The sequence below is a fragment of the Simochromis diagramma genome, unplaced genomic scaffold (assembly GCF_900408965.1).
Source record: "Simochromis diagramma unplaced genomic scaffold, fSimDia1.1 OVJJ01000603.1, whole genome shotgun sequence".
In the NCBI taxonomy this organism is placed as follows: Eukaryota; Metazoa; Chordata; class Actinopteri; order Cichliformes; family Cichlidae; genus Simochromis; species Simochromis diagramma.
In genome coordinates this window covers 20749803-20775296 of record NW_024387414.1, presented here as the reverse complement: position 1 = coordinate 20775296, position 25494 = coordinate 20749803, and the positions used below count along the sequence as shown (strand labels likewise).

General features: G+C 40.7%; 1 protein-coding gene across 9 annotated transcripts in view; it reads right to left on the bottom strand.

The window, feature by feature from the left end:
- tjp1a (tight junction protein 1a) overlaps nt 1-24595 on the bottom strand; it is a 100022-nt gene extending 75427 nt beyond the window's left edge. For 7 of the 9 annotated variants that reach the window (XM_040011998.1, XM_040012002.1, XM_040012003.1 and 4 more), the window contains exons 1-2: nt 23982-24594; nt 1497-1710 (exon numbers count right to left, since the gene is read on the bottom strand). In XM_040011998.1, the coding sequence (XP_039867932.1) occupies nt 1497-1710; nt 23982-24073 (306 nt within the window). In that variant the 5' untranslated portion in view covers nt 24074-24594. Of the gene's footprint in view, nt 1-1496; nt 1711-23981 lie in introns of all 9 variants that reach the window. The other 2 variants (XM_040011999.1, XM_040012011.1) reach the window with 2 other exon arrangements.
- Nucleotides 24596-25494: the final 899 nt, after the last annotated feature.

Here is a 25494-nt window from a genome sequence, read left to right as displayed (position 1 = left end):
TGAGTGCTGCACGTTTTTGTTTTCACATCTAACTTTCATTGACCATCTGCCTCTACAGCTCCAGTGCAACCCACCTCTGGTCTTACTTCAATCACGTCTGCAAGGTAGGAAAAAAAAATGCTCTGATTTAGACCAGACGGCTCACTGCCAAGTATTATGCAGCAGGGCACTCAAGGTTGCTTTAAAAATCTATGAGATATTTTCGCCTCTGTCTCAAAATTAGAAACTGACAGGAGACCTCATGCCAGCAGTCAATCAAACTGACAAAAGCGGTCGTAAGTGTGTGTTTGTGTGTGTTTGCTGCATCGTTCAGACCGATGCTGTGCTGTGTCATCTCGGAGCATGTTCCTGACTGTCACCTCCACCCTGTGACTTTTTCTCTCAACCTTCAACCCACCTTCACATCAAAAATGGATTAACTTGTGCAAGCTGCAAATGCCGCCTCTCTTGAACGTAATCTTAATGAGTCCCAGTTGTGAAGAACAAAGGCTCCGTGCACAGAGACACCACGCAGCTCTCAATTAAGGCCGGCTGATGCCCTGAACAAGTAAAGCAAGCATGCACATGTGTACACACAAACACACACACACACACACACTGCAGACTGTCAGCATGGAGGGGAAGGTCGGGTGCAGATGAGGAAACATCACGCTGCGAACATTTATTAGGGGAGACATCTACAGAGGGTCAAGACACAAAGACAGTAGTAGAGGGAAAAGAAAGACATACAGTAGCACCGCGCAGGGAAGGAGATCTTTATCTGTGTGACCACAGCCTTACCCAGCATGCATTAGTAGCAGGTTGGCATTTGTTAACATCATAAACCGTTGGTTTCTTTCCCAAATACCAAACTGCCCACACACACACGCACACACCCTAGCAAACACACACAAGTACACTCGAGTTAACCAGCGGTGAGAGTGGGCCAAACGCCATTCTCAGCTCAATAGACAATCCCAGAGATAGGAAGGGTTTTTAAGTCCAAGCAGCTTACCCAATCATTTATCAGATTAATACTTTTCATGAGAATAAACCAGTCATAGAGAGAGACATATGGAAAGTGTTAAACTGTGCTCATCTGAAAACCACAGAAATATTACATAACCGAAGGTCAGCCTCTGTGTGTGTGTGTGTGTGTGTGTGTGTGTGTGTGTGTGTGTGTCTTAACGCTGTGGCTTCAATCTGAATGTAATCATTAAGATACCTCTTGGGCCTTTAGTTTGCATTGAAACTACAGTAAATCATTTCCCTTCAACATCTCTATTTCTGTTAAAATGGAGTTTGCTTAAAAAGCAAGTTCCTCATCTTATTAACCACTCAAAGCACATTACAAGTCACATTCCCTCATTCGCACTTTTATTCTATACACATAGCACATTTCCTATAAGACTCAAACTCCTTAACGTGGTCAGTTGTCAGGGTGTTAGTATCTATCACCAGTTCTCCTCTTATTTCTGTACAAGTTAAGTTAGAGTGAAGCTGTGCATGGGCCTTACATTGGAGTCAAGCAGATCGAGGCTGTCCAGGCTCTTGCTGCGGTGAATGCGGCCTTTGATGCGACGCAGGGAAGGTTTACCTTGGCTCATAGGCAACGAGAGAGTGGATGTGGCAGGCATAGCCATAGCACCAGCGCCACCAGTAGCACCTGTAGGCTCGTCTAAACATCCAGGAGCACCTGAGGGGGATAACTCTCCATCTGCCGGGGTCACCCTGCAACAGAAACACAGAAAGTCAATGAAAAGTCAAGAAATAGTCAGTAAAGAGTCAGTGGGGTTAAGTTTCACACTCATCAAATCAACTCTATTTTTGGAAATGTAGTGTATCTACTCAGCACCAAACTGCATTTAGTTGATAAAAATCCAAAAATCTACAAAAGTTAGTTGAAATCTTTGGAAGATCCTTTCTGCCCCTGGTTTTATTTTATGCCATCTGTAAGTCAATATTTCTGGTTATTATCTCAAAATTTCAAGCTAGGTATCTCAGCATTTAAACTTACTCATTCAAAACTTTGAGAAAATAGCTATAAATTGAGAAAATGAACACACGCATACGTCTCACTTGAATTCACCTGTTACACTCATATTTAACATTTCTGGGGACAAAATCTGCCAAAATCTTGAATGTTTCCCATAATGCATTGCTCGTGGGCTCAAACACTTGATGTAGCTACATCTATTAAAAACAACAGCGCTCACAATGAAGATGATTTCTCCCAAGAGCTAGCCACAAAAAACACACATGCTAGCAGACAGCACTGCTGTATCTGAGGGAAAACATAAAGATGCCTGAAGCATCAAAGTGACATAACTTTCATCTTGCTGTCTTTACTTTTTAAAGGACATCTTCTCCTGTTGGCTGTAGTGCCATTTAAGCAAGTGTGAATAATTGGGCTGAATGTCAGCGGGTAGCCTGCAGATGGGCACTAGGTAGGCAGCATCCACTTGTCTTCTATTATTAAGCCACAATGAAGACGCTTTGCTTCTTACATGCTTGGCTGCAAAGGTCTTTTAAGGTGAACTGCCTGGAAAAATAACAGTCAATGCAATTTTGATTGTTTCCTCAGTCACGCCTTAAAATGTTAACAGAATACAATTGTTTAAGTTATTTCAAATTCTTCAAAGGAATAAATACTTTTAAAAAAACACCACCTACATACGTGGTTTACAAGGAAAAGGATATAAAGATACAGTCATGGTAGAGAGAAAGAACACTCTGTCAGTTCAAAGGTTTAACATGTTAAGACATCATGAAACAATAATCTGGTCCTTACAAAATTTAAAATTACTTTAAGACAAGCTCAGTTGAACAAGTTGAGCAAGACATATCACATTTCATTACTTATTTAACAAAAACTAAGCCAAAGTGCAGAAGCAGTGTGAGAAAAACTAAGTACCCCTTGTGATTCAGTAGCTTTTAAAACCACCTTTAGTGGCAATAGCTTTAGTGTTGTGGAGGAGTTGTGGTGTGCAGGTGTGCATTTGCACTTTGCTCTCCTTGCAAACCAAAGCCGTGCTGCCATGGCCTTTTTAGAGAGAAGAAGCTCGTCGTTCAGTCTTTTTCTAATTTTAATGTGATGGATTTTAACATTTAACAAGCCAACTGAGGCCTGTAGAGTCTGAGATCTAGCTCTTTGATTTTTTCTGACCTTGGAGTGAATTTGCTGGCACGTCAACTCCTGGAAAGATTGGTGACTGTCTTGAATGTTTTCCATTTGTGAAAAATCATTCTCACTGTAGAATGACAGACTTCAAATTGTTCTCAGAATCCTTCCCAGATTGATTCAGTTTAATCCAAGTTTTATTTATACAAATGGTAAATGGTATTTACCATTTACATTTGAATAGTGCTTTACTAGTCCCTAAGGACCCCAAAGCGCTTTACACATTCAGTCATCCACACATTCACACACTGGTGATGGCAAGCTACATTGTAGCCACAGCCGCCCTGGGGCGCACTGACAGAGGCGAGGCTGCCGGACACTGGCGCCACCGGGCCCTCTGACCACCACCAGTAGGCAACAGGTGAAGTGTCTTGCCCACGGACACAACGACCGAGACTGTCCAAGCCGGGGCTCGAACCGGCAACCTTCTGATTACAATCACACGACCCCCTATTGGCAAGCGTTTTGGCAACAGTGGAAAGTCCCTTTTTACAGGAAGAAACCTCAGGCAGAACCAGGCTCAGGGAGGGGTGGCTGGCTTCACAGCACCAGAGATTAATAATAACTAATGATTAATGATAACTGATGATAACTGAAGATCATTGCTGATATCGTTTCTCAGTGGCTTCGTGTTTACACGCGCTTGAATGCTTCAGACCAGCAAACTGACCAATTATCTGCTTTCATAGAGGTGTTCACGAATATATTTCTTAAATACACAATAACACAGTGTATTTAAGTCATTTTAAGATCTAAGCCATCTCGGCTCTGCTGTAGAGGCCTTTTAAAACAAACACTGGGCTATTTGTTGCACTTCAAATCTATTGTAATGACAAGTCATCAATCAAATGCTCGTACCAAAGTATTATACTGTCATGTGTTAAAGTTGACAACACATGACAGTGTCAAGGAAAAAAATAAATAAACCTACTGACAGGCTGTCAGTCTTTCTGAGCATGAGGACGGCAGGAACATGATCAGGGGTTTTCGCTGTCTATTGAGCATTTTAATAGCCAGCCTGTTTTTATAGTTACCAAGCAGAAGTAAAAACAAAAGAAGGTGACACCACATGCTACACATGCTGCGCTCGAAACCATCCAATCCCTCTGAAGGCTCGTTTAAACTAAAGACTGATTTCCTGGTAATAATTTGTATGCCATTCAAACATATAAAAAAACCTAACCACATATATTTAACTAATATTTCTTATTCTTATTTCTTAACCAACGGCAACATGGCTACATAACATACATGACAGAGTCAAAGGAGCTTGCAAAGAAAAGCGTCTGGACTTCTTTAGTTGCTTGAAGACGTTTTCACCTCTCATCCAAGAAGCTTCTTCAGTTCTGAACTGAAGAAGCTTCTTCAGTTCAGAACTGAAGAAGCTTCTTCAGTTCAGTCTATTGAGCATGCCAGTCTTCTTCAGAACTGAAGAAGCTTCTCGGATGAGAGGTGAAAACGTCTTCAAGCAACTAAAGAAGTCCAGACGCTTTTCTTTGCAAGCTCCTTTGACTATGATGACCTGGATGACTGAGAACTTTCACAGTCATACATGACAGAGCACTTTATTATATGCCTATACTGTCAATACATCTGGCTGCTCCTTTCTAAAGCTCATTAAGCCTCTTATATGATGGTATTTGTTCCCAGCTAGTCTCCTCACTGTCAACTTTGAAGCAAAAGCCATAGTAGTTTCTGAAAACACACGCTTTGTGGTAATTTTAGCACGATTTATTTGTGGTGTGTTGTGTATCAGAAGGCCTTAATGCATGCACATTAAGCACTTTGCACTTGCATTTAGACCTGAAACTGTCAATAAAAGTTGTTTTTGCTTGTTTTTGTCCAGCAAAGGATTTGGATTTCAAGATGAGTCTATTAACAGAAGGCTCAGTTATAGCCTCACATTTAGGGGGTGAAATCTAAGGAACACTTTCACGTGTAATTAGCTAAATAGAATATATTGTGTTTTTTGTGTTCCCTTTTCTGCAGCTCCAACTCTGTTTTAATATGGAACAGGATAAAAAAAGACAATGCAGATCGATAGCTTCACAGTGTCTGAGCTGAATACTAATGTAAGCCTTGAGACCTCAGTAGACATCATGTCCTGCTATCCTGTTGATCCTTTAAAAATGGATAAAAGGTGACCGAGCTAATAGATTTTATTTTCCTCCAATTCTTTAGCAAATGCGTTAAACAATTTTGAAAACATACTTCTTAACAAGAGTTGAGAATCTAAAATCTTAGTAGCAGTTCTTTGACGTTTCCTTTAGTGCACATAGATGATTGAAGCTAAATGCTAACCAAAGCATGTTAACATACCGACGATGATAATGCTAATGCTAATGATGATAATGCTAACATAGTGTTTTGCAGGTGGGGGGGAGTTAAATTTGGCTGATCTCTCCTTTAAAGCCATGTCTTTCTGCACCTACGGCTACCAGTGTGGCTGCTACTTCCACATCACTCCACAAGGTTTTCATGACCACTTCTGTACCTCTGTGATTACATTATGGCAAATATCTGTGACGAACTAACTCAGCTTTCTTCTCAGTGATCCCAGGTTATTAGAGTAACGACAAAGAGACCAAACAGCAGTTTTTAGTGGAAGAGCTCACATTCTCCAACCCTGCACGTGGGACATCTGGTCAGGAGAGTGACCAGGAGGAAGCTCATGATTTTTAAAAATAATGTTTTTAATGTCAACAACGTGCTTTAAATTCATCCCAAGGGTCAAACTGTACATTACGTTCTACTGTAATATATTGTAATAGACTGGGTGAATTTGGGTGCATGCCAGCTAGTTTTTTTGGACACACCAGCACAATCTTCAATCATCACCAGTCCTATCTGTTGTATTTGTGATTATTTTGACATATTGGAGTAGATCCAGTGTGTGCCGGAGACCCTGGTGCAATTGGTCTAAACTGGACCTTCAGACAGAAATCTAAAAATAGAGATCTAAAAATAGCATCTGTGCTGGAAGCGCTTCCCAAGGTGATGACACTAAAGAGGAAACTCACCCAAATTTAAATTGGGTATTAAATCAGGTAGAGTTCTTCTTTTTTATAGGCTGTGTTAGAGGTAGTTTTCTCCATATTTACTAACAGCTAGAACGCACGTACAGAGCTCAGTCTCTGTCACTGTAATCCCAGTGTTACTTTCACAAGGGGATTTCATTTACACACAAAGCTTATGAAGCTCTTTGGTTTTAACAACACACTTCTAAGAATGAGGAGCGCTGATAGGGCCTGTATCTGTGTGCTGGTTTACAACCTGTAGGTCATTCTGCTAATCCTACACTAATAGATGACATCACAGGGTAACAGAAACCGGAACTATGTGGCTCAAGGATTTGAGGTATTAGTGCTTACATGGCACTGCATTTTATGTTCATATGAATATGATGTCTATTTACATAAAATAAAATTGTTTTATTTTTTGGGCAAGATATAATACTGTGCAAAAGTCCTGAGCCATTTCTTTATATTATGCAAAGAAAATGAGAAAAAGGTTAAGTAACTTATTGAAACATGTGCAAATAAACACAGAAATAAAGCACATACGGTAAAAAAAAAAAAAAAAAGAGTCTTTACAACTCTAATGAGCTTGAAAGTCATCACCTTTGTTCTTCAACACAGCCTAAACTCTCTTAGCCGAGCTTTCTTGTAAATCCTTTAAGTAGTTTTCAGGAATAGTTCTCCAGGCTTCTTGAAGGACATTCAAAGCTCTACTTTCCTAGACTGATTCAATAATATTAAGGTCCAAGCTTTCACTATCCACGACTGATCGTGTTCCTCTTACCAGATATGCTTTTACTGTAATGGCAGTGTGTTTGGGATCCTTGCCATCCTGACAAATGAAGCTTTTTTTGCGACAGGCTGCTGGTAACAATTTGCCTAAAGATACAATTTAAAATAAGTTCTTTGCTAAGTTGTCTGTTATGTGTAGCCACAACACTGGTTCAACCCTTCAGACAGAGACTCTTTTTATGATTGAATAATTCATTGGTCAGTGTTTAGTGACTAAAAAACAAACACATTTTTGAAAATGGTCAGGTACAGGGACTGGACTGAAAATGAAAGAGCAGCCAATTTCTAAAGAAAACTTTGAAAGACCTTCCACAGCTTTACTTTTGAGTCATGTACGAGAGCATACGATTTATGATGTAATAGAGACTGTAAGACTTGTCAGTCCTACATCCCTAATGGACTCATCATCGTTTCATCTAAATCTATTATAGCAGAGCTTTCCAAAATCTGTGAGGAGACTTTATAAAAATGTAATATACCTTGAATAGGGCCATTTTTTTTACAATTGTTTTTATTTTTGCAGTAATTGAACTATAATCAATAGATAACATATATGCTGAAAGTCAGAAAATGTAAGCTTGTTGATTTTCTGCTTCACAAAAACTGTAAAAACAGAGCACAAATATGAAAACTATACAGAATACTAGAAGTAGCAGAAGATGAACAAGTTCACGCTTGCAGCTGAGGCACAACGCTGCTTCCAACAGCAGCTGGTATCCTGTAAATAAATTTCAACAAAACCAGACAACCATAGTTTGCTTTGATGTGCTATTTGATATGATTAATTTAGAGCAAGTACAAAGAAAATATGGGAGGAGACACAAATCCATTTGGGGTTGCATCAGGAAGAATTTCCAGCGTAAAACATCTGCCAAATAAAAAATGTAAGGGAGGAGCCTACAGGAGCTTTTACAAAAACAACATATGCAGTGATTTAAAATAAAACTACGTGGTAATATTGGGTTTGATGCCAACAACGTGTTTCAGGAAAGTTGGAACAGGAGCAAGAAAAGGCTGGAGTCGCAGTCAAATACTTTTTGAGGTCGAGGAAAGATATAACAGAGAATTCATGAGGACAAGAGAACTGCTCAATGTTTCACTGCACTTACATAACTTTGCAACAGCAGCTGTTGCTGATGTGGGTCTGCTGTTGTCACACTACCATGTTTAGACTTAGACCTTACACATGTCTGCCTGTGCATTCTTAGCAGTATATTATATGCAAGCTGGATAAATGTAGTAAAAGTGATTAACGTGACTTCCTGAAAAGCCTGGAATTAAAAAAAAAAAAAAAAAACAAGTTACCAGAACAAAGGCAAAGAGAAATGTTTGTATTAAGTAAAGTTGCTCACCCTCCTGCCTGCTTATATTTGATCTTCCCGCTGAAGAAAATCCAGTTTAACTTTTAAACTTTTGCCTTTTTTTAAAGGCTTTCAGCATCTGAGACTAAAGTTACATTAAATAATGATAATCATAATAATTAATTGCTGGCAATAAAGCAGAACTCACAATGAGGACATAACTAATGCAAACTGAATTTTTCTTACAACATTTGACTTTTATTATTTTAATATAGCTCATTATCGTTATGTGGTTCAGACAAGGCAGCAGCTTCATGCAGATGTTGCCAAGATTCATACATCACCCATAGATTCAACAGATTACTGAAAACACATCAGCATATTAGCAATGATATGACATAACATGGAAAACAGACTTTTAATTTATATGATGATCACGCATTATTAGTCATGTTGGCTGTGAACGGTCAGGATTGTGCACAGAGAGATTGAGGAAAGATGGAGTGGGTGTTTGCCACACTGAAACACAGCATGGGGTTTCATCATATTTCTGGTTCACAATATTATTAAAAGATTACGAGAAGCTGGAGAAATCACTGCACACAAGGGGCAAGGCCAAAAACCAATAATGAATGGTCGTGATCTTTGAAAAAAAAACAAAAAACAGAAACTCCAGACACAGTTCTCTGCTGGAAATCACTGCATGGGCATAGAAATACTTCTGAAAACCACTGCCAGTAAACACACTTCATCTGAAAATAGGAATTGAGACTTTGGCATACACAGGAAAACAAGCACATGCACATGAACTACCAGGAAATGCTGCTGCCTTCTCTGGGTAGGAGCTCATTTAGGATTAGGGCTGGGCTATATCATACCGTTCATGGTAATACCGGTGTAATTTTGGGCAACGATAGGAAAATGAAATATCGCGATAGAATATGGGTAAAATGCGCATGCGCACTGCCTTTGTTTACTTACGCACATGGTGGCGACGCAGAATGAGAAGAGCGAAAGTGGATCGTTAAATGAAACGGATGAACCAGAATTGGTTTGTAAAAATGCTGAAACTTCAGTGGTGTGGAACTGGTTTAGCTTTCGTCCATCAGATACACAACAAAGCACTATTTTTGGTAGAGCGTGCTAGCGGGCCGTCGTTATTACCGTGTTGTTTGGAAAATACGGCACACTTAAAATCAATCCTTTGATTTTTCTGAAAATCGACAGTGCCCCTTATAATCCCGTGTGCCTTATGTATGAATTCTGGTTGTGTTTACTGACCTCGAAATGATTTTATGTGGTACACGGCGCTCGAAAATCTGTCAAATGTTTCAGTACGACTTTGCTAAGCTATGAACCCGCTTGATGGATTGTCGGAGCATTATGGCTATATTAGGCAGGCGCCTCGCGGAGTGATACGTACTGTGCTTCAACATAATATTACCGTATTGTGTGTGTGTAACCTCTTTTTAAGTTTTGTGGATATTATACATGGTTATGCTGAGGATATGTCGGCCAATTTCCACTGAAAATGCCTTTTGGTTAAACTGTCAGCAAGGAATTTGCACTGTTACAGTTTTATATAACCATAATGCACATAAAAAACAGCTGATGGTTTAAGTGAAAATACATTGATGGGGTTTTTTGCACTAATAAAGTTGTGGAGTTGTAAAGCATTTTGTCTAGTGTCAATTATATCGTCAGTTATATTGTTATTGCAAATTTTCAAATGTATATCGTGATAAATATTTTTGGTCATATCGCCCTGCTCTCACACCAATTCTCTCCATGTCCTCCTTCACAACGTCCATGAACCTCCTCTGTGGTCTTTCGTTTATGCTGTTAATTAATGAAACATTAAAGAACAAACAATACATATGCTGACATCCAAATGGCGCCTTGTGTATGTGAATGTGAGCAAGACGGTGCCAAATTCTGCAGATTTAAACAGGAGCACGGCTCTGCAGCACAAGAGTCGGGGTGATAAACTGACCTGACTGCAATCTGGACCTGTCACTTATATTTGGCACCTTATAAAACTCCCAAATATTGGAAAACAGGTGACACAGAGACAGACAAACATTCCTGCTCACGTTCACACCTGCGGCCAATTATGAATCCCCTATTATGCTGACAGACATGCTGGACTATTGGAGAAAGCCAGAGCTCTGAAATACTCAGCGTTGTTAAAATAAGAGGTAATGCAATACGCCCTATTGCAGTAAGCGCCCTATTGCAAGTTTATTTTTCAGAGCATTTTGCTGAAACCAAACTCTTTAAAAAGCGATTTTCCTCTGAGCCCAATTTGGGGGGTTTTTGTGGACTTTTTTACTATACTTTCAGCTATACTGCAGGAATTTAGTGTGATATCTTTAGCTGTGCAAGGCAGTGGATTAGACTCAGTCTCTCTGTCTGTTCAGACAGATGTTAGTTTCACTTTTCACTGCCTCTGGAGGAATACAGAGAAACTCACAAACAGGCTGGAGTGCTCTCATGGAGCTAAACTCAAAGTGTTCCCTCCAGTGCGAACAGACAATGACGGGATCTTACAGCACAAAAAGTAAAGAAATACTCAGACACATCAGGCACTAAATGTAGAGAGAGGTGAAATGGATAAATATTACATGAGACTTCAGCCCAAAATAGAGAATCTCCCTCACGTCCACAGATTAACAATACCACTAGCTAAGATTAAGAGATTACCTCATCCAGTAAGTAATGTTATTTATGTTAAAAAACATTCTTTGATTAATGTTTTAAGTAGGGCTGTGCCACATCTTATCGCCAGTGATAACGCTGGTATAAATTTTTATGTGATATAAAAATGTCATATTGTGATATCATTGCTATAGGAAGGCCATGCATTTACATTTCCTACATTTCCCACAACAATGAGACAAACCCGGGCATGTCTGAGAGCGAGAGCCCAGCGGAGATTTAACACCTAACCACGAAGCTACTTCAACAACTTCCAACAAAGCAAAATGTTTTCTTGCAAAATATGCAAGAAAACTGTTTTAGCTAAAGGTGGAAATAACAATACTAGCAACGAAACTAGCAATTGATGCTAAACTGAGCTTCGCAGGAACGCTCGCTAGCTTCGCTCTATATGACAGGAAGAGCAAACAGTACATGGTGGAAATAGTGGAAAAAGCCATGATTTAAGCAGTTGTTTAAAAAGCTCAACCCAAGAAACAGCATCCCAGGTAGAGAACATCTTTCAGTCTTATTAGGTGACAACATTTTGCAGCTCTTGACAAGTTACAAGGTTAAGTTACTTTATTTTTTGTCATGTTAGAGTGTTAAGTAGTTATTTTTATACTTTTACTTATAATTTCCAGCCTGCTTTTGTACTTATTTCTGACTATTTCTGCTGCATCACTACAATATACTATAATGCTGCACACCAAGGTAAAAAGTTTATTGTCAATGAGAGCTGCTCTTTGGAAAAGGATGGAAATTGCCCTTGTATTACTCAGACTTATAAATGCTGCTCTCTGAAAGCTGCAAGCTTAAATTAAGAAAAAAACTGAGATTCTGGGTTAATCCAATTCTCAGGAGAAGGCAGCAGCAAGGAGAATTTCATGCTTTGATCCAGGAGTTGAAGATATATCACAACCGCTATTGTGTATATTTAAGGATGTCAGTGGGGCAGTATTGTTAATAGACCTAACCGCATCTGATCCGGGGCAGGACCCAGCTGTGCGTCTGAGGTAAAATAGTATTATTTTGCATTGTAGATATCCTTGCATATTCAGCACCAGGGCATGTTTTGAGTGTCTTGTTGCCGATTGCATTTGAAAATCTGAAAAACTGAACTTGATTCTAAAAGAATAAATGCTGCAACTTTGTCTTGCCAAATTATCACACCTGCGGTTGGTGTGAGCGGCTGCATTAAGAACAGGCGAGTCTGACAAGTATTTTTAATGCTCATAAAATTTGCACAAAGTTACGTGTTTGGTGTGTGAAGAGCTTTAGAGTTAGATATGAAAAAGATAATAGTATCTCAAATAATACTGTATACAGGCACCATTGTTGCTAGGACACCAGAAGAACATCAGCAGAACAAAAGAAGCAAAAAGGTTAGTTTTTGACAAACTTTCATTTGAAACAAACACCCTCAACAAAATATCTATTCAGTAGGCTTAGTAGAAACTACACATGATCTCATACTTCTGCATAAGTGCATTCACATTACCAAGTATAGGAACATGTACCTGGTGGAGCACTGAATGTGGAGAGCTGTACACTTGTACATGTCATTTTCGCTATATAACATAAAAGTAGTCACCAAACAATTTTAAGTAGAAACTACACATGATCACAACGTTAGAAAAGTTAGAAAAGTTAGAAAAGAGTGCACTGTCAGTGCCGATACAGTTGCCATTGGTGATTTTATAGTTACCAACTGATTTCTTTCAGGCACTAAGTCTACATGGGTTGTGGGTTTTCTTGGTGTGGAAGCATGTTGAACTGTGAGCTTCAGTATTTAGCAGTTCATGCTGTGTTCAGAGCCTGGAAAACAACTCCAGCTGGCCTGATAATCCCAATCCAACACTAAAATCTCTGTTTCCAGTATGTGCACAGCTAGCTGTGTTTTATTTGAGACAGATATACTAAGTGAGGCAGTTTTATTTCCTGTTTTATTTGGTAAGATCACTTTACTTTCATTTTGTTTCATGTCCATCGAGAACTCTGTTCTACCCTTTTGTTCAACAGCTTGTTGCCCACTGCTGGATTATGCCTTCATTAGAGTATTATTGTTCTGTCCCTCAGTTTGTTCCCTTTGTTTCTTCCCCACTTGGGTAAATTTTCATTTTCATGGACTCAAGTACTGTGGCCTTTTTTTTATTTATTTAAGTAAACATCTTAAAAGAAATTATGGGAGTCATAAGACTTATTATTTGGGGCGACCATGGCTCAGGGGGTTGGGAAGCGTATCTGTAACCGGAAGGTTGCCGGTTCAATCCCCGGGCTCTCTGTCCTGGTCGTTGTGTCCTTGGGCAAGACACTTTACCCGATGGCGGGGCCGATGGCGCAATATGGCAGCCTCGCTTCTGTCAGTCAGCCCCAGGGCAGCTGTGGCTACAACCGTAGCTTGCCTCCACCAGTGTGTGAATGTGAGAGTGAATGAATAGTGGCATTGTAAAGCGCTTTGGGTGCCTTGAAAAGCGCTATATAAATCCAATCCATTATTATTATTATTCCACCACCCTGCTGCTGCTGCCAGCTCTAAACACCGAACAATGATGTTGCCGAGTGGCAGCAACTATAGCAACGGCCTGCCATGAAATTTAGTTAGCAGAAGACTAGAAAAATTTCCAACTGTTGCCAAGGTAGTTTGTTTTTTGACTGTTGTTTTATGCGATGAATATGAATCTAAACATCTAATATTCAAAAATGTTTTCAGAGGACAATTTTTAAATTAAACTCTAACCTCCTTCATTTGTGTTAACGAGGTGAAGTCTGAGTTTTGGGGGAATTCCTCTGAGGAGTTGGAGAGCACTTAGAAGTTAACATTGGTGTCAGATCTTTCTACAACTACAGGCAGGTGTCTTACTATTTTTGACCCTTATCTATGTTTTTAGCTCATGTCCAATAACAATAGACTGTGCTCTAACCAGAATGTTAAATAGAGTCCTGGGATGCCTCTCCACCCTGGGATTTGTCTTTGTTCATATCTTCCAGCTCATCAGGCAGCAGCGGCGCATCCAAAATAGCTCCAGTGACTTTCTCTTTCCATTTATATTCCTAGACCTTTTCAAAGAAGCTTTTACCTAGCCAGCATTTTACTTTCCATATAAACACAAACACTTACCATTTGCTCCCATTGCACAGGTGGGGAAAATAAATTGAGAACAAAAAGAGAAAGCAGGGAATAAAGGAGACAGGTGAGCAAAGCATAAAGGAACATGGTGCTGAGAGGCAGAGTTGGTGGAAAGAGGACAAAGGAAAAAAGGAAGGAGAATGACCATAATGCAAAGGGACAAAGCACAGAGGGACACAGTCAGCATATGGCTCAGAGGTCGCCCTGACTGCTTCATAATGCCTGACTGTTCAGCTCGAAGTGATGGTGGCCGATGAACATGCATCACTTTGCTCTTGGGTGCCCCTCCTGCTACATGGGACAAGTGGCGACAAGAGGTACATGACACATGCTACTTGATCTAGAAAACCCCACTGATGTCCCCAAACAGAGGAATGAAACATATGACTAACTGGGTGACTAAAAGCAAAAGAAATAAAGGAAACATCTTTGAAAGCTGGAGCCTGTAAGCCATTTGAAAGCCACCTGGGCAGAAATGAGCGGGAATGAAAATCTGCAGCAGGATCAAGACTCTGATTAGGCCAGACAGGCCTGACAGATGGACAGACCAGATTAGTCATATAGACATGTATCAAACGAGGCGAGACAACGGTCATGTCTGAGTGTTGTCTGACCCCTGCGGAGAGGAGGGTGACAGCAAGGTCAGCGGCTGATTTCAAAAAGTGCTGCTCCAAAATTACACAAACACAACTTCAGAGCACTTGTACAGAACTCTACAAAAGTTTTAAATTTCATCTCATTAATTTATCTTTTGCTATCAAGGAGCCAGACTTTCTTGTAACTGTTTAAAGTGGGCTTCTGAAGGTGTTTTATTGGACATTGGACAACAAATGGATTATCTCAGTTGTTCTCCTGATTGAAGTTTGGCCCGTTTACAGCATCCTGCCATGTGATTGCATTTGTCCCTAACCATTGGGAATCCTCATGTTAACTTTTATTGAGTGGAAAAAAGTTAGCGTTCATCCCCCAGCTTTACTGTGTTTATATTATGCTAACCATAGCTGTGTAGCTAGCCACCATGTAGCACATCATTATATACCAGCTAGCCCAACTTCAGTAACCTTACTGCTGTTTAGTTTTCTGTCTTCATTTATGTTGGAAGTGATAGCAGAGCTGAACGTTTTAATTTTTCAGAAATCCCTCAGTCAGAACATGCTTTATCATGTTTAGGTGGGAACTAGCGAGCTAACTTCCTGCTAACTTAACTTCTCCGTTAAATTTAATAAATTCTGTTTTCATGGATGCCTGGGTGTTAAACTTAATTGTTACACCTGGTAGAGCAGACACACTGATCATTTTACTAAAAATGAAAGAATTTAGACAGTTTTTAACTCTCAGTGATGCTGCAGTGTTCGTTTTACTTTGGGACCTGAAGCGGAGTTTGGACCCGGAAATGGCTGATGATGTCAGATTTAAAGACCAGATTTCTTTAGTTGAATATACAAAAGATGCTAAAGGTAACAAGGTTTGACAGACATGAAATAGTATTTTTGGTGATTCCTAAAGATTTATAATCTGAAAATGTAAGAGAGGACCTTCAACACAGTTTTCAGTTTGTCCTTAAAAAATTAAGTAAACTGAAAAAATAAAGGACAAAACAGTGGCAGGTCTAAGGAGGAGACTGTTATGGTTTGGGGCTATATTTAAGCCAGTGGAGTTGAGCATCTTGTTAAAAGTGATGAAATTATGAACACAGAGACAGAGACACCATCCAGTTTTCATCCACCACAGTGGATGCTACAGTATCGCTTCTGGAAGGCATCTGATTGGCAGCACCTTCAAAATAATGCAGTAAGAGCACATGTGGATAAAAAAAAACACACAATGGAACAATGGATAGGCCTCCCCAGAACCTAGGTCTCAACATGACTGAAACAGTGTGGGATCATCTTGACTGAAAACAGAACAAATGGGAGCCAACATCCAAAGAAGAGCTTTCTTTTAATAAAGAAGTGCCAAGAAAAGCAATTAGAATTGAACAGTTTTTGCATCAATACTATATTTCAATACTTCCTAATATAAACACGTTTAACTAAATTGACTATTTCCCAGTTTCCTAGCAAAATATAAAGGAATTAGGGGTGACTCAAGCCCTTTGCACAGTACTGCACCATGCAGGTATGAACATAAATCTGTAGTGAAGACAAGTCACGGCAAAACCAAACATTAGCAAGAAAATGCTAAAATAAGATAAACTGTTTAAATGCAGCATATAGTTAATGTGGACTGAGTAATGATTTTGCATGCTTAGGCATCATAAATTACTTCTGCTCAGAATCTGCACATCATATATACCCAAAACCTGTTTTACCTCAGTATTCTGTCAAAGTCAACCTTTAAGGACATAAAACTTTCTTAAATCAAATTAACCTGTACCAGTGGAACACTAATGCTTTTATCATGACACTATTACCACCCATGGCTGCAAGCAGGATCACACTTATTCCCAACATACGTGTTTCACAGAAGACCGAAAACCAAAGCCATTTAAAATGTTTAACAGCTGTCAGCAAGTATCTAATGTTTACTGACAGCTGTTAATCTTTTAAGTACTATCCCAGTGTGGTTGTATTTGTTGTGTAGTCATAAACTACTTAATTGCTAGGTCTGTTTCTATGCATGAGTTATTTTTTATTTTTTTTAATCTGAAATAGATCATAAGGAGAATTGTGTAATCACTAAGATGGTCCTGTGGGTAAGGACATATATCAACCTGTTTTGCGGCAGTATCAAACAACATTACACATTCTCCACAGATTACAGGTATTATATCATCTGTCTAATAAATAAAGGACTGTATGTGCGATTAATCCAATCCACTCACTGCTTTGGACGATGTATTTCTGCAGACCCAAGGAAGTGCAGTGTCAATTTGAAATAGCTTGGTCAAGCTAAGCAGTCTTCACACTTTGGCTAGAAGTTGTTTACCGTTAAACTTTGACATCAGTCAAACGCAGTGACGTCTCAGCAGGGAACCTCCCTTGATACATCATGTTTGGAAAGCTGCAGGCCACTCTGCATGTGCAAATGTGTGCATGATCAGCACCTCACCCACCGACTGCAGCTCTTTCGGCAAACTTATTGTCAACTGATATTAAATTGTTTTGAACACTATGTTTAGTAGCTATCAGCTGTCAGACGATCTCTCTTATCACTGAGGTGGTTACGTCAAAGGAAGCGACTAATTAAACCTGGCATTCGTTGCTATTTAGTGGTGATAGATGAGCAGCCGTTCAGTGTGTGCATCCTCATATCTGTCCAGCTTTTCAAACAAAATTTTCCGTTTGCATGCATCAATATTGTTAAATCATTACACTGTGATCTTTGAAACCCAAATCAGTCTTATAAGTGTTTTAAATCACTCCCTCGTGCTGCTGAATGACTATTCAACTACGTAAAATAAAAATGTTGACAGGCAGGGCCGTGTACAAATATAACATCCTAAAAAAAATCACTCGGATCTCTGTCAAATTTAAGTAGATCCCCTCTGCTGTGTCCTTCTCTGTTTGTGGGGCAGCAGTGATGGATCCCATCTTGTCGGCCCCCCCAGTGAGCCACTGTGACAGTCGGGAGTCACCAGAGGCCCCGAACGTGTGACTCACAGATTCTTAAAGTCATTCCTGACTCTGACTGGAGACGATGAGTCTCTGATAGGCTTCTGCTAGCATCACTGCCGCCAGCAGGCTCTTTAAGCAGCGATTACCAGACGCCTATTTAGACTCAACATTACATGAACGCAGACATGCGCTGGGTTGCAACTAAGTTAAAAGGAGGATGCAGCTGCAGAGACAAATTTCAGTAACTAATCAGCAGCAATAACATCATCAATTGAGTTTTTCAGTGACGTACGGCAAGTTGCGTGGAGAGAAAAACGAAACCACACATGCATCTTGCATCTTGCTGTTCTGTTATGAATGCTACTTTTTCAGAGTTTTGTTTTTTAAGAATTTTCCAGCATACTGTGTTATAAAGACTTTATTACACTGGCTTTATGTTTACTGTGTAAAGTAGTTTGTGCATCATATGTTCTTATTCAGCTCATCTCAGTTAGTCTCCCTCCCCTCACTCCCAGTCGGTCATGGCTGTTCAGTCAGAGGTTTCTTCTTGTTCCAAGGGAGTTTTTCCCTCTCACTGTCGCTAATTGCTTGCTCATCGGGGGTCATTTAATTATCATTAACCTTAACTGTGCATTATTTATATTGGCCAGTGGTAAGCGACTCTTCTGATTTCAAAAATACTAAATCTCTGTGAGGGAAAAAAACATCAACCCAAAAAAAGCCTCATAAATCAACTTTGTGAACACTTTGTTGATGCATTTATGGCCTCTGGCACTAATTTAAAGTCTTATTTAATACAAACTGATACTCATCTTCTACACTTTTATACCCATTGCAATACAAAATGCTAATAAATAAGGAAAGCTTTAATATTCATCAGTCAAACATTGAGATGGCCCAAAAGGTCAAGGCTTTAACACAGCTAGTAAATGGCATAGGCTGTATTAGCTCCATACATCCTTTATACACACAAATATGCGTTGCCACCACCTGCTCAGCTCTGATACGTTGCTACATGCGCTGCAGACGATGTCGACAGTTTCGTAAACAACTGAATCCAAGTTGCTCAGACAGACCTGTTATGTGATGACATCGTTGCTGCATTGACCAATGGATGTTTTTGCAGTCAGAACTGAGCTCAGTGGCACAATTACACTGAGCCTTAATGCAAAGATAGAAATAGTAATTTTTTTGCACAATTTGAAGTGCAAAAACACATCTGAATAAAGTGCAGCGTATATATAAACCAATTGTGACCACATCCAACAAAGCCAATACTACGAAAAAATAACGGTTTTTCCTCAGTTAGCAGCATTTAAATCAGACCAGAAAAGTTATCACTAAAGGGCCTAACCCAGACACAAACAAACACACTCACACACAGCGACAGCAGCAACCACACACCCACGGGATGCTCGGAGAGTGGGAGGGGGTAAGGGGGTGAGCCACGAGTCAATAAACCCTGTGTAATCTGTTCCCTTTAGTGGCATAAACCATCTGAGAGGCGATTACAACCGTTCTGCCAAAGTAAGAACATGCGAGTTCCTAATGGACAGAAACACTGAATACTCACACACACTCAGACACACAAACACGTGTGTGAACCCTCATACTTACTATACGAGGGCCGTGAAGGCTGTAGAGCAAGAGTAGTATGTTCAAAGATTAAAGCCATGACTCATGTTTATAAGATCAGACTTACTGAGTGTAGGTGTGAAAAAAATAGTATGTCGGCATGTTGTTTTTAGAAAAGTACTGATTATCATGGCAGGGCCACCATAAACTTGGGCTCCCGCCGAGGTAACTAATGCAAGGCGTTGTCAGTTTGTGTGAGATTATGCATCGTGGACTCCGTGAGTGGGACTAGGAGTGAAGAGCAGGGGGGGAGGCAGACAGGAGTTGTTAAATGTGGAGGAGGGAGGAAGTGTGGAGAGGCAAATCAGAGGGCAGAGAGGGCGCCTGCATGTGTGTGTTCGTGGCACGGGGCGGGGGGAAGAGGAGACGCTGACTTTATGCATCATTAGGCAGGTGGACTGAGAACACCAGGCGGAGCTGTGACCGTGGAGGGAAGCTGAGTAGGCATCTGGCACACAATACACAGTGATACACCCACATATTATGGAAAGCTGCCTACAAATTAGACAGTCGTCATTGGGCTAATTGTCATATGTGGATGATCACAAAGTAATTACAGTGTCCTGGCTATCACAGGACACCATGTGTTTTGTTTAATAACAACGTGCTGGCTTGTTTTGTACTGTGGTGGTGGGGGGGCTGTACTGTGGCTCGAGGTTCACTGTGTTTATCTTATTATAAGAAGAGTAAGACAATGCTCAGATTACTACAGCTAACCACCTTAACCAAGTAATCTGATATTAAGGTCGTAATTCAATTAAGAATAAAGCCAGTGATAAAGCTCGATTGATCTGGCACTTGGAGCAAAACAGTACTCCGCTCTGAACTTGGTGTCTTTTATGTTTGTTTTCCCTCGCCTGTTTTTAGTGTTAGCCCTTATGTCCACTGTGTCATGAAAGACCAATTACAACACAGGAATGGAAACATAACAAGCTCTTAATGAGCTCTCTAAATACACACGCTTCATAAACACAAACACGTGAGATGCTGCTGTTGTTTTCCACATTATTTAAATCTCATTCTTCCTGCCGCAGGTACAAAACAAAGTGGCAAAAACAGCGAAATGCAAATGTAGCATCTGATGTAAATCAGCTGAGGTACATAAAGTTCATTATTTTGTGATTTGTTATTGTGTCAGTGCAATTAGCTGCTCTTTAAGCATGATCGATGGCCTTGAGTCATTTATTAATCGCTGGGGGTCGAGTGTTTTGGGCCTCTGCATAGCCGCCTCTTCATATTTGTTGCTTATATGACCGTGGAAAAAAGTTTTATTTCAATTCTTTCCTCCTGTTTCCTCTGCAGAGAGAAAGCCATTCTGCATGTAAAGAGACTGGCTCGCATACATACCATCTGTCAGTGATCAAAAGTTGATCGCTAAGCTATAGTTGTAAAGGTAACACTAAACAATTTTGTTCTCCAGCATGAAGTTGGAGAGATAGTCTCTCACTCGGAGAACCAAGGTTACAAAGTAACCAACCATTCTCTGCACCACATACCGTGAAGTTACCTGGACTAGTAAGTAATGCTACATTCAAAGACAGATACAACAACAATCAAATGTTTGGGACAAAAATCTAATTTCTCAAAGTAGATCACCGTCCGTTGTTTCGAAATACTTTGGATTTAGTGCAAGTGAAGGAAATCTGCAAAGGGCGGTGTGTGTCTGCACTGCAAAGCAACAAAGCATCTTCAGCTGTCTGAAATAAAACACCAAAAACTGCAGTATAATTAATGCATGAAGTCAAAGAAAAATTGTGCAATGCTCACATGTCGATAAAAAAAAAAAAGGGTCACACCGTGCAAAAGACGTGTTATCCCCTCACACACTTTGTTTTCCAAAGAGACAAAACCTGTCGCAGGAGTAAAATAAAGAGATCTCACAGCTACTATTAATATTATCCATCATGCAGGTGCAAGGAATGGAGTGAAAGACCCTACCTTTAATATTTTAATAATCTCATAATACGTGAAGATGTACACAAATCTTTGCATGTTCTGCTTACATAAAACAATTTTTGCCACTAAAATCAGTGAAGAATCCTGACAAATATTTGTCATCTCAATATTATACAAAAGAATTATACATCAGTCAAAATTACTCAAACCAGTTGCAGTACTGTCGCAACCACGACAGTACTGGAGGCAGTCGCTGTCCAACCTTGATGCTGGGATTAGTTAATCGCTCTACACGTCTACTTGATGTTGGCAGCAGTTTTTTGGGATGTTATCGCTGCAGCTCGCTGAATTTCAGACATTTTCGTGGTCTCTGGTCACGACATCACGGCCAGTCTCTTCCTGTTCTTACGCTCGTTAAGGAACAACATCTCCCATTACCTGAGTGCAAGTGAGTCTGATATAAATCATATATGAGCTAGGTCCTCCAGCAGCAGCTTATTTCTGCGTTGTGCAATCTCAACCTTGTGGTATGAATGGAAGGAAACCAGACCACTCACTCAACCTTTGAAAAGACGCTGACATTTCATTTAGTTATGAAGATACAAACTGTTCAGCCTGGCTTCTTTGGGTGTTTAAATTCCTTTCTTGTGTTGCACAAGTCAAAGAGTAAGGTGAATGTAAAGCAATGCATTTTTCCCTCTGGAGGACTGAAATTAAGAAAGTAACTACTTCTAAATAAGAAAGCAGTTAAATAAAACAGATTGAAGTTGAAACTACGACTCGTCAACTTCTATTAGATCACCAGTTGAAACACATCAGGATTAAACTTCTATGATGCACGTTGATCACCTAAACTTGGGTGATTGCTTCGGTATTCCAACCTAAAGTCAGGCCTTACATTTTAGTTACTTATGTGCACGTGAGCCTACTGACTCTGGACTCTGACTTCACCGAATAAAGACGGAAATGGCAGGCAAGCGAATCCAAGGGTGACTCCATGAAACACACACTGTAGCTACACGCTGGCTCAGCTACGCTCCGTTAAAGTGGCTGTCGGAGGCGATACAGTAATCCACTTTTAATGGCCGTGTCCCTTCCCCCACCGTGATGTGATGGCCCCGGACATACCACCGCGCCTCTCTTAAGGGAGAAGTGTCAAAACCGAGTCGCCGCTGTGCGCTGTCCTACACGTTTGACAGTGGTTGGAGAGGAGAAAACCTATCCTTTCTCCCATGTGAGATCATTTCTGATTCAAAGTAATGGACCTATTTGCTCCCACATGTAAGATGGACCCCCTCAAAGCCTTGCACATCCTACGCAAGGAACCAGAGTTTGTCTTCTCAGTGTAAAGCAGTGCAAATCTGTAAGGATTGTGCTGCATGCTTAATGTTATCTGCGTGGATTACAGTAGAAGAAAGACTGAATCTGCTCATTGTGATAAGATCCTATAATTAGACTGAACACCACTCTGCTGTGTCACGTTTTCTTTTTTTGTTCCTTTTCTTCTTTATAATGCTCCTTATTTCAATTAGTAAAAGAAGCGTTCTTCACAGTTTCCTTTATTATGCCCTACAGTGCAACCACATTCCCAGTGTATCACAGTATAACAGCCTCTGACAGGTTGTCAGAAGCCAGCTAAGGTTACGGCAGTAGCATCTTGCTCCCTGACACCAACTAATCAATTCATCGAGTGCACAAAGAAATAGGTCAGTTTGTCATTGGTATCATATTTAAATCATCTTTGAAGAGAAGCACAGTGCAGCATTATCAAACTTTTTTTCAGGTAAATTTTAATAGTTTTGTGATGTAAAAAAATATCTGGAGTTTATAAATGTTGACATGATTTCTTCAAAATATCTTAGGTTTGCTGTCATCTTGTCGTGTAGCTGTGAAAGCCAGAAGCAGAGAAGATAGATTTTGTTTCGTTTTGTTTCAAAAAAGAAATCTTACAGTATTAAAGCAACCTGGGAACTTTTGGAGAGAAGGAAAGCGATAGGGAATTAATTGCAAAAGAGGTAAGATGTAGAGACAGCTTTCTAAAAAAATGTTTTTTAGAAGTCTTTTGCCTGTTACTTTTTGCTGATTCATCCCGAAACACCAGGGAACGGATAAATGGTATCAAACGTGGACGTGTATTAAACTAGGTGGACATATTTAAATGGAAACGCACGGAGACGTGATCAGCCAATGAGAGTTAAACACAAGCACCGCTCCTACACAAATCCAGGTGGCAAGAAGCTGCTAAATAAGAGATGAGAGGTTTTGGTTTTTTTTACTACTACACGTGATCGCAGAAATAGACGCGAGACCAGAGAGCTGCTCGGAAAACTGAAATCGCCGAGCGCGTGCGGGTGAAAGAAAAAAGCGATGTGTGTCCGCGTCGTTTCGCTGTTCCTGTAAATCCACCTGCTCTGTTTCGTGAAAGCCTCACCAGCGGATCATAACACTCAGAGACCACCAGGAGGAACACAGAGAAGGGGCGAGCGCGCACTGTCCACCCCTCTCCTCCTCCTCCCCGCCTAAATACCTGCTGGGTGTCGATGTCACCGGCGCGCACATCAAACTGTCGTTGAAGGCAGAGCGACACAGAGGCGGATGGAGGTAGTCGCTTCCGCCAGCAGCTGCTGAGCTTCAACTTCACAGCAGACATAGCAGAAAAGCGCGACTGGAGCTTCTCAAACAAGACAACAAAGCCCAGAGGCTCATTTCAAACCTGTTTTCCCCCACGCTCCACGCGCACCAACACACGCTCCGAACCAAAGCGCGCACCTCCTTCTCCTCTTTGTCCATACTCACCACAGCTGTCTCTTCGCGGGGAGGCAGTCTTTGTTGGAGGCTGTCACTCCCATGGCCATCTGCATCACCGTTATATATTTCTGGTACTTCATCTTCTCCTGCAACTCCTGCTGCCGCTTCTGCTGCTGCTACTTTTACTACAACTACAACTACTGCTGCTGGTGCTGCTACTTCTAGGAATCCGCGCGCCACCAAAGCGGCACAGGTGAGCGTGCATTCAAATGTCTGTTATTGTCCTGTCGCGTCATCCGTGGCATCCTCGGTGTCAAAAACGCCATTTCCACGCTGGAAACACCGCTGATAGGGAGGACGTTCCCGGAGGAGTTCAAGGAAAAGTGCCACGCCGCCGCGACCCATGCCCGCGCTGACCCTCTAATCTCATTAGAGCTCAGAATAGATTGGCTAATCTATTCAATTTTAGTCAGGACCGGGTCATTGTTGTGGTTTGCCTCGTATGGCGGACACTTTCCCGGCCGCCAAACCGTGAAATGCCGGTTTGTTTGTGTGGAGAAAAAGAGTCGAGAGAAAGAGGCGGTTCAACAGTGAGCGGTAGGATGCAGCGGCGACGGCACCCAAGCGTCTGCGAGGTAGGAAAGAGAGTGCGCGTGTGTTCAGCCAGAGAGGGAGAGAGCAGGAGAGTGACACAGGAGGAGGGAGGGAGGAGGAGGAGAGAGGAAGCTATGTAATGGCTTTAGTGTGTGTGTGTGTGTGTGTGTGTGTGTGTGTGTGTGTGTGTGTGTGTGTGTGTGTGTTGGGGGGGTTCGTCTAAGTGATTCTTAGAGAAATCCCAGAACTGTAAAACTGAGACAAAGGTGTGTTTTCGATCTTGCTTTCTGTGAGATTGGTCCATTAGGCCGAATTAAAGCATGGGCAGGATTTAAATATCATAAAGTGGAGGTGGAGAGGAACAAATCAGCTCATATGGAATTAAATAATCAGGAGGCAAGTACCTAATAAGACCAGATTTGGTAACCTGGACCTTTAAGTATGAAGAATGGAAACAAAACCATGTATTGCAAAGGAGAACTATTCCTGTATTCCTGCCCCTATATAAAGACTAAAAACATAAATACAAATGATACAGGAAAAAGGCTGCTTTTTCTGAGCTTCACACAAAGTGGGAAAAAAACTGTCCTCCAATTGCAGAAGTCAAAATATGTTTGTTTTTTTAAACCACTGAGCTCCTATTTTCCAGACTAAAGACAGAGAGACCAATGAGTAGAAAAGTCAGCATCCATGATTTTATGAGGCACTTCTGACCATGAAGCAGAGGTAAGTTGCAAATCTGTGAAGGCACCATTAAAGCTTAATACAAGTTCTGGCGCAACATTTACTAATGATGTTGTTTACTAATGACCACGCTCTACATGTATTAAAACAGCATGTCTGTTGACCAACTGAAAAAATGTTCAGTAAAATTAAAAATACAAAAAATTATGCTTTAGACCAGGGCTGTCAATCATAAGGCCCAGGGGCCAAAACTGGCCCACCAAAGACACCAATATGGGTCCCT